Raw genomic sequence first — 16,040 nt, forward strand, 5'->3', positions numbered from 1 at the left:
TTTTTTTTGATTGAACAGATCACAACTGACAGCAAAGAGAGAGAAAAAAAAATCCTCAAGTCAGGACACTGAGCAGCTGTATGTCGGCACATTTTCTATAAAGGCCATCAGTGCCAACTGTTGGTTTATTCTTTTTACCTAACTACATATACTTCTGCATTTTATACCCCAGTTCAATGTCTAAACCAGTGCATTATGGGTATTGAAGTTTCCCATCTTTTTCCTGTTTTCTCTAATCATGCAAAAAAAACTTTTAGTTGAGTCAACTTAAAATATTTTAGTTGTCACTAAATGTCTCAACTAAATTTTTTTAGACAGCGGGGTAATAAGTTAGTTGAAACAACTTATTTTTACTTTCAAGGCTTTCAGTTTATGTCTGTTAACCTTGACCTTAAAAAATTAAAAAAATCCAAAGACCACAAAAGACGTCAATTATAATAAACTTTATTAGATAGTTACCAATATTATCTACATCACTGAATACAAAGAGAATGGTGGTCTGCAGGCAGAAAGGGTTTAAAAACAGGGAACCAAACTATCCCCCTCATGATTAGCAAAATGGCTGCCAAACATGAACTACGTTTACACATCTAAAAAGACTAGAATGGGGAGGAACATCAGGAAAACAAAATGACAATCGGCAATCTTATCTTCTCTGCAAAAGTACAGTGCAAAGAAACAAACATTTGCCTGTGTGTCACTTTTGACATGGTTATCTCATAGACAAGGCACCACACAGTAGTGTCACTTTTCCGTCCCTGCTTTACCTGACAAAAATCAAACAGGTTAAAAACAGTCCTCAAGAATAAAACAGGCAAAAATTATTTGTAGAATATGGGTGTTCACAGGATTTTAGGGGCCATTACAGAAAGCACACTATACAACCTCTTATTAATGTATGCTACAGTTTCACAGTGATGCAATATTTAATTTAATATAAAAAGGACTTCAAATCATGGCTTTCTCTTAATATACCAGTATCATGAGCCAGGCACTTCAGATATTGCAGTGTGAAGAGAGGCAAGGGACTCGTTGAGTGATTAAAAAAAGCTAGCATAGCACACAGTGGTTGTTTCCATGCTAGCCTCTTAACTCCCCCCTCACAGACACAGACGTCAAAGACTGTTTTTCCAGGCCAGACGGTCAGACTTACAGCTAAAACCAGGCTATTTTTAACCCAGCAGACAAGGGAAGACATCGCCTTCCATTAAGTGTCGTCAACATGCTAACCTGCTAACTGCGGCCATGGATCCGAAGTTGACTCAGCTACTTTATTATTGACTGCAAGGGAAGGACATTTGAAAAATGTCTAAAAAGTCTATCAACATAAAAACTTGCTGGTTGTTAAGTCTAAAGGTCTTGAGAAGGTAATGTATTTTGCATTGCCCGCAAAGAGTCGCTATATGAACCATAAGTTAACATACAAGAAAGCTTAAGGTATGCCAACATTAAAAATAAAAAATAAAAAAGGAAAAGGCCTTGACAAACAGCTGAAGTTTCGCTAAGCCATGATTACAGAAGAGAAGGGTTCTTGTTTTTGTATCTGCCATTAGATTCTGGTGAAAGCCTTCCATTGGATTTCCAGTATATGAATGAAGCAACAAGAAACAACACACTTGATCCTGAAAATACCAAGCATGATACGTCCTCAGTCCGATTTTTTAAAAAATATTGTTGGTACCCAGTGGCCGAGAAGATGTAATGAAACAGGCTTGCCAGAAAGATGATTAATCCCAGAGTGTAACAGAGGCGGACACTATGCCTTGAATGGTTGTAAAGGCACTATTATCATCATTGGTAGAGCAAGTAGTTCTTAAGGGAAGCAGGTAAGGGCAGTCCATGGATTTCACTCAATCGCTCTCTTCCCAGTGCAACCCGCACTGAGCGTCTACAGAGGTCCATTAATGGTAGAGGTTCAGCTACAGGGAGAGAAAGAGACAGAAACAAATGAATTAGCAATGATAAATCAGAAATTCTGTGCGAACTTGTAAAGCTGGGTATAGGCTGTCCAGACAGACCGTACAATGAGGCTGTGCGCTAGACTGGTGATTTTATATCAGTCAGTTCTGACATCCTTATTTACACACAAAACTGACATGATACAGCACAAGCCCAAGACTTTGCACAAATGTTAGGAAAGCCCGGCGTCTGTGGCTGGGCGTATGACGACCAGACATGAGGATTGATTGTTCTTAAAAGGGATAGTTCAGTCTTAACAGTTTTAAAGTGCTACAACAAAACAACAAATTAGAAGATCTTTTGGTTGCACTATTTTTGAACCTACATGTACTTATTGTGTACCTACCCAATAAAGTATTGGTAATATAAATGCAACTACATGGGGTATGGTAAGGTTTAGGTGTAAGGTTAAGGGTTTGTACTTTGTACTTATTACGTTACTAGGTAATCACTTAGTATGTACATGGAGTAACAGGACTATTAAAAAACGATACCGGTATGTCATCAAGCCAGTGAATGAACCATCAATTTCACACTGTTCCTTTTATCAGCATGAAAGCATCGGTTATCTATAATGCGAGTTGTTTTGGTTTTTTTTTTTTTATTCATAATGCGATCAAAGATGGTTCTCTTCATTTTCTGCAGTGGTCAATTTAAAAGATCAGCATGAGTCAAACTTTTATGGTTAAAGAGAGTTCAACATGTAACACTCTTTTAAAATGTTAGCAAATCATAGTAAGGAGAAAAAAAAAAAAAAAAAAAAAAATACAACAACTTGTATTAAAGACAACTATACTAACATCAAAAATAAAGGGAAGACATTAGTTATGTGGTACTACAACTGTCTTTCACACCACTTTAGATCCAGAACTAAAAAGTACCATACTGGGAGGACTTTGCTCAATCCATTTCCCAGTACCATTTAAAGGGTTGCGTTCGCACTGACTGTGGGTACTAACAAGTGACCAGTCAACAGCGACCTCCTTTGTGCATGACTGAAGTTGTGTCTCACAGGTTTCACAATAATGGACATGGAATACATATGCAACAATTATTGAAAGACCGGAAAGTCAACTGTCAGTGTTACATGTCATTGAGGCTGACAGAAGCAGAAAATGCCGTAGATGAAGTCTTTCATGTTAATGCCTTTTTATAAAAAATTGATAATATTTACACAGCATTTTAAATCATGGCAGGTCAGGGCATTTTGGTATGTGTTCAGCCAATCAACTTTCACTTACTTCACCAATAGTTTCTAAAACTATTGGTGTAGAACCTATTTTGAAGTAGGAGCTAAATTTAGTTCCTCCAAATGGAGTACCTGGGAGTAAAATAACTCCTACTCACTTTTGGGTGTTCGCAACGCAGGAACTAGATCCACAATTATTAGGCCCTTAAATTGCAATCCATTTTAAAGATTATTTCAAAAGTCCACAGGGCCAAAATGTCTTAAGTGGAAATGAGATATGTATGACCCTTAGGTCACAAAACTGACACATGCAATTCATCAGCTGATGCTGGGCAAATAAAGACTGACGATTTTGGTTTTACAACTACCAAGAGAAGAATCAGTGTCCAAAAAAACAAGAAAAAAACCCCAAACAGTAATCATAATCATACAGTGTGCACCTGGCTTAAAGTATTACACGTTTCCCCACAGGTCTCCTTTAGTCCAGCCATATAACAACTCAAAGTACTTCGGACTTCAGAATGGTTTCCATGCAGCACCACCTGCTCGGATGTTGAGATTACTTCATAAAACGCACACTTTAGCAAACGAGACACTGGGGAAACCAAAGAGAGTGATGTAAGGGATAAATAACAGTACAATTATACCTCTGTTGATCGCGAGCATGACGAGGAATGCATTAAAGGCACTGACACAAGACAGAGACAAAAGGAAGCCAAGGCCTTGGAGTCAGAGGCTGAGTAATACTCAGTACTGAGTGGCTACTCGTTCACAAATAGAAGGGATGAGAATTCTCCAAAAATGGGGAACACCTGTGTCCTAAACTCACGCATTAATTCTCCTCAAAGTCAGACCTTCATTAATTGTTGCTAAACATGGCACTCCGCGGAAAAACATTTAAAAGTCATTTCATCACCTGACGGCATGCAAAACATCAACGTGATAAAACACGTATTCCATTGGACAGGATATCATTAGTGGCCCAGAGACTGAGTAAGGTGGGTTACAGCTGTCCAGACATGAATAAGTCTGGCCCTCACCTGCGTCCTTTCATTATATGACCACAGAATGATAACATCACAAGAATGTCCTCCAAAACTGACTCATTACAGCATGCTGCATTGAGGAAATGAGTCAGGTTCTAAGAAACTACATGCAAAAGCAGCAGAAATCTTGATGTAACCTTGACTATGTGCAATTTGAGGGAAGGAATTTCACACTATGAGCAAGTAATACTGAAAATGTTTTCTATTTAAGAAATTAAAACTGTAGGGGGGGAGGGGTGTTTTATTTTAATCATTTTATGAGTGCTGGCTTCTGTGTCAGCCATACCAGCTATCTAGAGCAAGGGATATCTAACTTTATGTACAAGGACTTAATTATGATGATTGCCACTGCATGGGACCTCAATACTAAGACATCTATGTCTATATGCAAAAACAGTTACTGCAAGTAAAAATAAATACCTTCTAGAACAAATTCACAAGTTGTAAATGGAATGGTCCTAAAGCAGTGGTCTCATTGCTTGATGTTAAAACTGCTTGTTACTAGAATAAAAATCAAGAATGATTAAATGTCAGATTCAAAAAGTTTTAACCAGGGAGAAATTTAACCGAACACTGAACGTTTACTCATTACTAAAATCGTAAAAGAAAAAAAAGGGGGTTTCTAATTAGGTTAGTAAGAAGACTTGAATAAATAACCAGCCCGGATTAAACCGCTAACTTCCTGTTAATTATTAAAATTATTTAGATTTTAGTTTTATTATAAAATGCAGTAGTAATATTTAAAACAAATAGAAAGTAGCAAATGAAAAAGCTACAAAATAATAACAATAAAAGGCAGTCAGGGTTCATTTACATTACCCTCAAACTCTAGCAGAAAAAATAGTTGCAAAGATAGTTGCAAAGATCAGTTTAAATGCTCCACAAACAGTGGGATCTGATTGAGACATAAGGAAAGAGCAGAGCAAAGTGGCCAGTTTAATGATTAACTTGCAGGACGTGTGCAAGATAATGAATGATGTCATGGTCTTTATCAGGTAAATAGAGCTGGTTTCACTTAATTAATAGATGAGAAACAAAGCCTCCCAAAGACACACTAGCTCCAGCCACTTTCAATGTTTAACAAACGACAGCGCCGATCTTGTTATTCAAGAGACAACTGGAAGAGCCGTGGAGAAACAGACACCGATAACACAGGCACATTCAAACAAGCAGAGGACAAGGATGATACTTACGATCAAGTCCATTGATGTACCGGATTCGGATTTCACAGTGTCCCCACACAGCACTCACTACAGGATATAGCTTCTTTCCTTTAAGTCCTCTGAAAGCAACCCCTAAATACTGTCCGTCAACGATAAAACTTAAAGTCCCCTCATCCATGTCCAGGACCACCAAAAACGAGTCTGGGACAATAAAGGTTTCGTCAGGCTCAAGAAAAGCTGGATACGTCCTACTGGGTTGGTTCTTGCCATCATGATAGAGTTTGTTACGTCCCAGGTCCCAGCCCCAGGACTCGTTATTGTTTCCTACAAGTGCAGTGTATCCTACAGAATGCAGCGGGGCTTCACCCGTCGCCACCCCAACAACTGCATGGGTGCCCCGCTGGCGCATGGCCCAGCTGATCTCCCACACATGCAGTCCCCGTGTGTATCCCACTCGGCCCCGGATAGCATCTGTGCTCTGCGCTACAGGGTGCCGATGAAATATGAGTTTATTGTCCTCTTTAACAAAGATGTTTAGCGACCGGTCGTCGTTGTTCCACGAGTGCTGAACTTGGACTTCCTGTGAGGCTGATGGCATGTCTAATAACATATCCAGACGGGAGGGCTTGGTGTAGTCCAGGGCCTGCAGCTCTAGCTTGAGAGGCCTAAACGCCGGGTCCCGCATGTCCACAGTCTTTATGCCTCCCGGAACCTTCTGCCCCATGCTCTGGGTGGACTTATTAGCACCTTACTCCCCCTCTTGTCACAAAACGAAGCAGATAACAGAGAAAGAAGGCAGTCAGGGTCCACTCCTTCACCTATGCCCCTCCACTAAAATAAGGAGGCCAAGGCTGCCGATTTTAAGCCAGTGGTTGCTGGGAAACCAGGTCAAAGCAGCTGCTAGTTAAGCTCACCTAGAAAGAGTAAAAGGGAGATAAAAACAAGAGGTACACAGTTAAATGACTGGGATAAAAATCTATATTTTCATTTCATATCCTTTTCCCATAAGTCAAGTAATTTAGTATTATACAAGTTATCAAAGTTTTATACAAATTCTAAATTCTCACTTGTATCAGTAATTTATTAAAAAACAAACAAACCAAAAACTCATAACATTGTACACACAACGCATCTAACATTTTGCAACTCATTCTTAATGGTTTTTCTAATATTATTTGAAAAACCCATTTAGAATGAGTTGCAAAATGTTGGATGTTGTTTTATATATATATATAAAAAAATAAAGACAGTTGCTGTGCTATAAGTCCACTATTAATCTGCCATTTACAAGCTCAATGCCTTACTTGTGCGTTACAATACAGTTTATTGGTCCAAGGCCCTTTTCAGAGTCCCATTACATCACATGACAAGGCAGAGGAGAAATAAATCTCTAGCTTTACCACAACCAACCCGCTTGTGTTGACTGCTTCACACAGTGCCCTTTAAAAATAGGAAATAAGGAGAGGGAAAAAAGACAGGCCATTTCCTCTTTTAAGATTGTCTAGTCTGAAGATAACAGGAAGAGCAATAAAAAGTCTGTCTTCAAGAATATGGAGCCAAAAGTATTTTCAGCAAAAACCGCAAATTCGGGCCAGCAATATTCCACCAAACAGGTCAGTGGCAAAAGAGGCTACTAGGAGGGTGGGGGATAAACAAATTCATTAGACATGCTTAGAGACTAGACATACCAGTGCAGTGTGTGAAATCCCCACCCGATGTCCTGGTTTCTAACGGCAGCTCCTGCCCTCCTAAATTACATCACATTTAAACCTGATATTTAACAATTAGAACAGTCTGCTATAAACTGCAATAACAATAATAATAATAATAAATCTGTGAATTTTTTTGACATGTCAAAGCCATTTACAAGCTCAATGCCTTACTTGTGCGTTACAATACAGTTTATTGGTCCAAGGCCCTTTTCAGAGTCCCATTACATCACATGACAAGGCAGAGGAGAAATAAATCTCTAGCTTTACCACAACCAACCCGCTTGTGTTGACTGCTTCACACAGTGCCCTTTAAAAATAGGAAATAAGGGAGGGAAAAAGACAGGCCATTTCCTCTTTTAAGATTGTCTAGTCTGAAGATAACAGGAAGAGCAATAAAAAGTCTGTCTTCAAGAATATGGAGCCAAAAGTATTTTCAGCAAAAACCGCAAATTCGGGCCAGCAATATTCCACCAAACAGGTCAGTGGCAAAAGAGGCTACTAGGAGGGTGGGGGATAAACAAATTCATTAGACATGCTTAGAGACTAGACATACCAGTGCAGTGTGTGAAATCCCCACCCGATGTCCTGGTTTCTAACGCAGCTCCTGCCCTCCTAAATTACATCACATTTAAACCTGATATTTAACAATTAGAACAGTCTGCTATAAACTGCAATAACAATAATAATAATAATAAATCTGTGAATTTTTTTTGGACATGTCAAAAGTCATGTTGTTCCTGTACAGAGCATAAAACTGCCAATCGAAAACCGTATTTCATAATAAGCTGCTGAAGGGCCCCAAGGGTAATTGAATTGTAGACAAGAGTTCATTGAGGAGCATCTTAGCCCTTTCTCTGATACAAGTAAACAACCTTTTAAATGGATCACGCCTCTCCGCCGCTGGCCTACCCGAGGCAGAGGAACACCAAGAAGTGGGTGGCAAGTTTGTGAATGCCAAACAATACAGTCTTCAATGGCTGTCCAACCTTTAGAAAGTAGGAAACATGTTAATTTGCACACTCTCTATGCAAGAGGCAATTAAGCTCTGTGGCAAAGCACCAACACACACAGACAACGGCCTTTTACAGATCTGTTAGAACACGATGACCATTTTAAATATCATTACATTATTGCATGATATTTAGGGGTGAGGTGATGTCATCCAGCTGGATCATCTCCACTCTTCGCATAGTTTTGACTGAGACTGCCTGCCATGCGATTAGGAAGTGACACCCTGACTGTTTTTGGTTTATTATTTTTCGTGTTTATGAGCAGGGGCTTTGCAGGTGGTTTTCCCCCCACTGTGTAGAGCTGATTGAAATGCGGATGAGGGTTTTGGGGTTGGTGGATGGGATTTGTTGGGCCTGAGGAACAGTGCTGGCTTTTGTCTTGACCACATTTAATACTTACGCAAAACTGGGCTCCTTTATACTTTTTCTGCTTCTGTAAAAACTTGAGATCTGCTGAAATCCCAACCTTGCACCTACTTGGATGTAAATCTGCACTTTGAATTTAATTTCCCCATGTGCCACTCTTTACTTGCCTCTGTCAAATCAATCAAAAAAGCGCATCACTTTTCTTCCTTTTGTTTATTCAAAGATGTTTGGCCTAGTAGCTGCAGAAATGCATTTAAACAATGCAATAATTTTAAATAAATAACTTGCTATACCACACACACACAAAAAAAAAAAAAAAAAAAAAAAAAAAAAAAAAAGAAGGATGCCACTCTGAAACAGGGACATAATCTTCAACAGGTTTTAATCACGAAACTGAGGCATCTGGCAGGCAGCTGTGAGTGAGGGGCAAAGCAAGACCGAGAAAGATGACGACAAATCATGGTGTCAACCCAAATGTCACACAGATGCTCTATTCAGACAGTGGGCAGACAAGGTGAAAAATGGCAGACAAACGGCACTTTAACACTGCTTGATTAAAGAAATGATGCAAAGACTACCTGAGAAACTACCTAAATCATAGAATATTCACCCCTCAAAAAGAGAAAAGAAAGGGGCAGTCACAACTGCAGAATTAAGGTTACAAAATGACTTTAAACATCAAACAATGCTGGAGAAGAGACCGAGGGTTGCACACTGTTTGTGATAAGAAACTGTTGTGCTCATAGTGTCCCGGGTTCGATTTTGAACTCGGTTTTAACTTTAACGGTTTTATTTCCCAAACTCAGTCATCCCTTCTGTCGCCCACTACTTTCCTGTCAACTTTCAAGGGGTGTTAAAATGTGTTATATTTACATTAACAGCAAATTTCCCCCCACCTCAAAATTGAGGAAACGGCCTTTACGCAGACTTAACTCAGCTGTGTAAGTATTCGTTTAAAAAATAAATAATTCTATATTAGCTAATAGATTGCTTGGAGGTTAAATTGCTGACACTTATGCTGTTCATAAGACAAGCTCTTTAAACACCTTAATCTCTGCTCTTTAGAAAAACAGGTTTGCAATGCCATAACATCAATAGACCAACAAGACAAAACATGAGCAACAGTGAGAAAAAGTCGAAGAAAAGCACATAAGGCCAGATTTGTATTGAAAGATAAGGGCGTTTTTTATAGTCACACTCCCTTCACAAACCTGGACTCACCCTGGATTAAAGCAATCATATTGTTCAGTTGTCTAACAGGGTTCTGTGGGGCTGACAGCTGTCGACGCAGCAGTTATGACTGAACATGTGCGCTCCAAACCAGCGCTTACCCACTAGACAAGTTCAACAGCTCCAGGCAGAGCCATAGCAGGTGCCATCATGATAGCGCTGAACCGCTTTATGCTCTAACAGAAAATGACACTTCTACACAGAATATTCCTGTCAGATTGCATTACGGTATATATTTAACATTTGCTAAAACCGCACAAAAACACTTTAGAGGAGACCAAAATTGGGAGATGCAGTTTCTGGCATGAAGGCAGAGGAAGCCTCCTATTTTCAACGGCTCCACGTTCCTCACCTAAAAACCAAGTTTTATTTAGGAAATAAGTTGTCAATTCAGAAAGACTGAGTATTTTATGACAACATAAATATGGCTCAGTGTGTTAAGATTTTCTTCTGAACACACATTATTTAAAAAATAAAGAAATTGATTCCAGACAATGTAAGTCAATAGGGTGAAGGATTTTGGTCCTTGCTGACTTTATTGAATGGACAGAAAAAGCGGAAGCAAAATTACACTTTTGAGGTCATAAAGTTTAGACAAACTGAAGCGTGTCCTTTGAACTGGATAAACTCATTACAGGTAAAAGGTAATGCAGGACAGGTCGATGTAAAAAGCAACTAGACTTAATGCAATTATGCGTAAATACTGTGTACTGTATGAAAGCGAGCCAGGAAGTGAGAAGAAACTAACACCACATACTAAAATTAAAATCACTACATCACCTGCCAAATCTCACTTCCCCAGACACACTCATCATGAGCAGACATGAATGGCTGTTGAAATACCAATACATGAAACATTCTCACCCTCAACTACACCAGTTATCAGATATGAAACTATACTTCATCTGAGCGGAACTAAAAATAGATTTAGTGCAGCTCAGCATTCCTTAGTTTACTGTAACGGCTGCATGTCAAGACCTGCTGTATTGTTAGCCTAATGAGTTATTTTACCAAATTAGTGAGGTTACGTAAGCGAATTAAATGCTCAGTGTAACAAAGCCAATAGAACAACAGACCATACGGCTCACAAAGAACCCCAATGATCTCCATTTATTAGACTTTAGCTTGCATCAACAATAGTTAAAAGTTAAACATACAGTACATAAGCGGACAACTTTGCCTAGTAAACTTTTTTTTGATCAAAGCAGCCATTCTGTTATTTATTCTGAAGCATGAGATGATACATATGCCACATGAGACGATACATATACGCCCAACTAAAACAACAGAAAAACATTCAGCTAAACCAAACAGAAAAAGCCCAGAGGGATGTTAGAGAAAACCTGGGATACTATAAAAGAGACATAAGCGACTGCAGCAAACATCAAGGGAGCTGCACTGACAGAGACAGACTTGTGTAACTTTAAGCTTAATCTCAGCAAACATCACAATCACCCTGCATAGGTGTCTTAAGTCCACTCACAGCACTGTCTAAAAGTGATAGTGTTCGGTTACTTTATGACTGATACTGCAGTATACTTCAAGCACAGATCAAAATGTTTAAGCTTTTGATCACAAATGCAACTCTCAAAACGAAAAAAATTTTTTATCTTACTGATCCTTAAAGTTCTGAATAGTGTATATTTTATAGAAAATGGAGCGAGACAGAAAGGCAACTTGGCAACCGACTGAAACAAATACAATTTATTAAAATAAATAATTTATATTCCTGTTCAGATAAGGGCCAAAGAACCTTTATTCTTTATCTTCAAAAGCCAGGCCATTCCATGTTAACGTTATCCCAAACCAGACAAGTCTTACTGAACGGGAAAGGAGCAAATCAGTTTAACGTCACGGCATTCACACTGCCGTTATCCAGGTCAGTTCAGCAGGATGTCCTCTACAGGAGCGTTACCTGTTACACAGGCCTACAAACATCTGTGTGCAGTCTGGAGCATTTAGTACAGACAGAGTTAACTCCCTCCTGAGACAAGAAGATCAGTCCTACTGTTCCTGCAAACACAAAGGCAAGATTAATCTGCCTTGAACACATCAACCACAAAAGTAATACAGAGCAATCTGACATTAAACAGATCAAAATACAGCTGATGTCTCTGCGGGTCGTCTCATAAACCACTGACGTGAAAACCCTTACAAACACAAGTGACCATGAACCACAGTTTCCGCCTAAATACTTGCAATAATAAAACTGACTAAGTCTGGCTGGCACGAAAACACATGCATCTTTAAATACAAAGCGAGTTGTAAAAAAAATAAAATAAAATAAAAAGTTTGAGTTGAGTCATTTAGAATTAGACAAATGTACCAGTTAGTTATTTATCAAAGAACAGCTCATGAGAAGCCAAAGCATTGAGCATTGCTCTTTACAAGGAAGCGCAGATCAAAGTCCGGCCTGTAATTGTATTTGACTGGAGCAGGAACAGATTTCCCCTTTCACCTCAAAGCGTTCTGCAGTCACTCCGCTCCAACTCCACTCCGTGTTTTTAAGTTTCCAGCCCTCCGGTGAATGAAACCAGTTGGAGAGATCTGGCGCGAGTGAAAACAGCAATGCTGATTTTCAAAGGCCCACTCCCTCCCTGCTGCAGGTAAATGCACGTGATTCCACATTTTAACAAAAACTTAAACCTTAAAAAAAAAGACACACTTAAACCTCCTCCCTCCAGGTTAATTAGGCTACACAAACGCCAGTGCTACTAATTATTAGCACTCTCAGAACACCAAACACGTTATTAGAAAAACGGGCCTAGTTTTACATACAGGTAATATACAAACCACAAATAAACGATGGTTTAATTTTCATTTAGCATGCAAGTACGGATAGCTTCAACACGAGCGCCTCCAGACCAGCTCGAGGTCTTTAATACATTAAACCGAAAGTAAAGCCTCTCCAACACTGTCTGGGCCAAACACCTTTACTGTCGTGAAGTACAACTAGAAACGACTACGAGCACAATTCTGGTGCGATAAACCAAACTAATTAGTGCACTGGGCTTCGATAGTCACTAGTACTGAGACTACCTGGCCTCTCGCAGAGGTTCAACCGAACAACATGATCAGAAACACACAAACGCAAAACTTAACTAATGTTGAAAACTATTAAGCGCAAGTCCACCAGACGCCTCTGGTTTACAAATCAATTTACGACTCATCACAAACGCGGGAAGTAGTTGTTGTTGTTTAGGGCATATACGTTAATGTATTATTTACAGCGAGACGCAATAGGAAGCGTGCCACAGTCTAGCGCGTTTGTATCGCATTTCCCGTTTACCTTCGGCTTGTTGAATGGGCACTTCGACTGGATGTCTGCATTTGAAAGAAATCTTGGGAAAACGCGAGTGTGTTCACGTTAAAACACAGCAAAGACAAAAGACAGGCAAATGTGTTAAACCGTCGTTATTTCAGACCGAACCTGCAAATGATACATACCGGAAAATAAACCATAGGCGAAGGAGTGGATCGAGCGTGTTCCTTTCAGTCGGTATTCCCGTGCAAATCCATGACTATATCTCCTCTCTGTGTCTTTGTAGCACAGGCTTGTATTGGGTGAAATGATGGCTGCTTACAGCGACAGAAACATCTCTCCAGTCACGTGGTCAAATAGCTCCCAGCTGCTGCTGAACGTCCCTCCCAATTGAGCGGAGTTGTTGTTTAGCTCATTTCCCCTGATAAACCCTGCTAATTGTGGACTACATAATGATGGTATAATCGCTGTGTATGTGCATGTCACGATACACGTTTAGGCGGTAGATCTTTTCTTTGAATTTTTATTTCAGTTTACCATCTTTATAGTCCTAACATTTAGCAATTCGGACTAAATTATTGTATTTGTGAGCCACTGACTCGCCCTCTATTTTCAAGTGAATTAAATATGGACCATGTGGGCATTTCTGGTCACTTTGTAAGCCTATTATTCAGTGTTTCTCTCTTAATGAAACAAAAGGGTCAGAAATGGGGAAAAAATGTCCTGTATATTTAAAACGGGTCTGTTGATATGCCCTGCAGCCAGTTTTTTTTCTTAATTTAAGTAATATTGTGCACTTAAATGTAGATATTTGTAGGTATCAAATTGATTATTTAAATGTATTTCTATTAATTCTGTCATTTGACAAATGGATGCTGCACTGGTTGCTTTATGTCGTTGGAGGAATCATTTCTAATCTTTCTTTTGTTTACTGATCAACTCGAATTTGATGCATTTCGTAATATTCTATTTAAGGAACCTATTTAGTTGTTTTGTTAGCATAAATATAATAAATTAATTATATGAACATAAATCTTGCGCTAAAATTGAGATATTTTAAGTTTCGCGTTGATTAGATATTTTAGCTCACAGTTTTATTATTTTAATTACACAATAGTTTAACATTTTTATTTAAATATACCCTGAAAATAATTGATAGTAATTACTTTAATTATTTTAAATGACTTAATTCCTTAAATGACTTAAACGTTTGCTTTGTGTAGTTATGTAACAAAAAAAGTTTATTTTTCTCTCGGAGGTTGATATTAGCTTTTTAATAAACTGTTACTTTCTGTTTTGCCGTAGTCTGTCTCTCGCTGAAGGACCACATTCACAAATGATGGATCATTTAATATTCAGAGTTGTGACTGATATTGGTATTCAGTGACCCCCAATGTTGAATACTTGGTCAAGGCTTGGTCTTCAATCACAGTAATGTCTGCACTGTCATATTCACTTTCAGCCTGACTGCACTCCGACCTAGATGTTGTTGCACCCTTTTGTGTGATGACTGCATTTCCATGCTTGAAGACACTGATTCATGTGGCTCCTCTCTATATGACTCAACAGACAATGAGGCATCTTGGCAACCCAAACTGTCTGGAGACACAGTAATAACTCCTTCACAGACCTTACACAATGTATCACTCCTCCTGAGCCCATCTCTGTGGTCGCTAGTGTCTCTCAAACCACTCTGTCGTAGGGTGGAGCAGATGTTTTCCCTCTGATGTAGACTTCAATGAGGAGCGAAGAGGTGTACAGTGACGATAGAAACAAACTGCAGTTTGTATTAACCTAGCTAAGAATCATATTCTTGCCTTAACCATATATTACCACCGAGGAACATGTGAAGTATTTTACTGTCCCCTTGTGTTCACTCTGATTACTCACAAATCCAAAGCTTCTTTACACGCCTAGAACAATCACACAACAGAAAGGCATATTATTTACCAACAAAATCCCAGAGCTTACGAATCCTTTTGTTTCCTAATAGTTTTATTGGCCTTTCTGGCACTTGTGAACACTGGCTTTGCTTTTCAGTGGTTTAATGAAAGGTTTTCAGCCTTCTCAGTAGCGGGGTTTCATGGACCCCCGGGGTCATCAGAGATATTGATGAGTTTATTTCTTCGTCGAAACAGCTTTGGGGAAGTTTTGCATGACATCACTTGCTCACCAGTGGATCCTCTGCAGTGAATGGGTGCCGTCAAAATGAAAAACATTACAATAATCCGCAAGTAATCCACACAACTCCAATCCATTCATTAGCATATTGTGAAGTTAAAATCTCTGCGTCTGTAAACATATTCATCACCATTTTTACATTCAAGCCATTGCTGCCGGCTAAAGTTTGGCATTGCATTGCTTACTACAGGAAGTTCTAAACACATATTACGATGGATATTGATGTGAAATTACTTTTTTTAAATGAAGAAGCTATTATAAATTGTGGATGGATGTTTTATTATTAAAATGCCCTAATGATGGATTTATGTCTCTTAAACATGCAGATTTTTACTAATTGATGAATCGTGTGGATTATTGTGACGTTTTTATCAGCTTTTTGAGCTGTCGGCACCCATTCACTGCAGATCCACTGGTGAGTTATGCTAAATTTCTCTAAAAAACACACAAAATAGAATAGCCTGAGGGTGAGGAAATTGTATAATTTGGGTTAACTATTCCTCCAACTAACCAACATACTTTATGGACCTCGTGGAACACTTTCATTGATCTCTGGTTAACAACTCTGGGTTTATTTGTTTTAGATTTAAATGATTAGCATTAGTTTTTTTATTCCAAACCAAGTGTGTTTCAATATGCCTGAATAATGGCTGGCGTACCAAAGTTGCACAATACCACAGACTGTTTTTGTTTAGCCAGACAACCACTGCCGCTTTTCACTTGAGAAAAAGCAAACACATTCATCTTAGCTCTTTCTCTCCCGCTCAGAGAGCCACACCGTCCATATTAAACTAAATAAATGTCGCAAACGGTCAGACTCGGACTCTAGTGGAAAAAGTTACTGTGTACTTTCTAAGAATTACGCTGTCAGCTGTGGAAAGGGATTACTCAGTTACAGATAAAATATTTAGAAGATTATTGC

General features: G+C 39.0%; 1 protein-coding gene across 1 annotated transcript; it reads right to left on the bottom strand.

Annotated features, from left to right (window-relative positions):
* Positions 1-428: 428 nt before the first annotated feature.
* Positions 429-13,326, bottom strand: spsb1 (splA/ryanodine receptor domain and SOCS box containing 1). The gene is made up of 3 exons (XM_043225087.1): positions 13,123-13,326; positions 5,388-6,271; positions 429-1,919 (listed from the first exon to the last, which is right to left on the bottom strand). Exons 2-3 carry the CDS (start codon positions 6,079-6,081, stop codon positions 1,792-1,794), a joined length of 822 nt encoding a protein of 273 aa, XP_043081022.1. The 5' UTR covers positions 6,082-6,271; positions 13,123-13,326; the 3' UTR covers positions 429-1,791.
* Between the last annotated feature and the right edge of the window lie 2,714 nt (positions 13,327-16,040).

Source organism: Puntigrus tetrazona, chromosome 23 (assembly GCF_018831695.1).
Source record: "Puntigrus tetrazona isolate hp1 chromosome 23, ASM1883169v1, whole genome shotgun sequence".
Taxonomy (NCBI): Eukaryota; Metazoa; Chordata; class Actinopteri; order Cypriniformes; family Cyprinidae; genus Puntigrus; species Puntigrus tetrazona.

Excerpts from the sequence above, each read along its gene's own strand:
- spsb1 (XM_043225087.1), bottom strand. The coding sequence starts at position 6,081 with ATGGGGCAGAAGGTTCCGGGAGGCATAAAGACTGTGGACATGCGGGAC. Across the intron at positions 1,920-5,387 it reads GTACATCAATGGACTTGATC|CTGAACCTCTACCATTAATG; the intron begins GTAAGTATCATC and ends CTCTCCCTGTAG.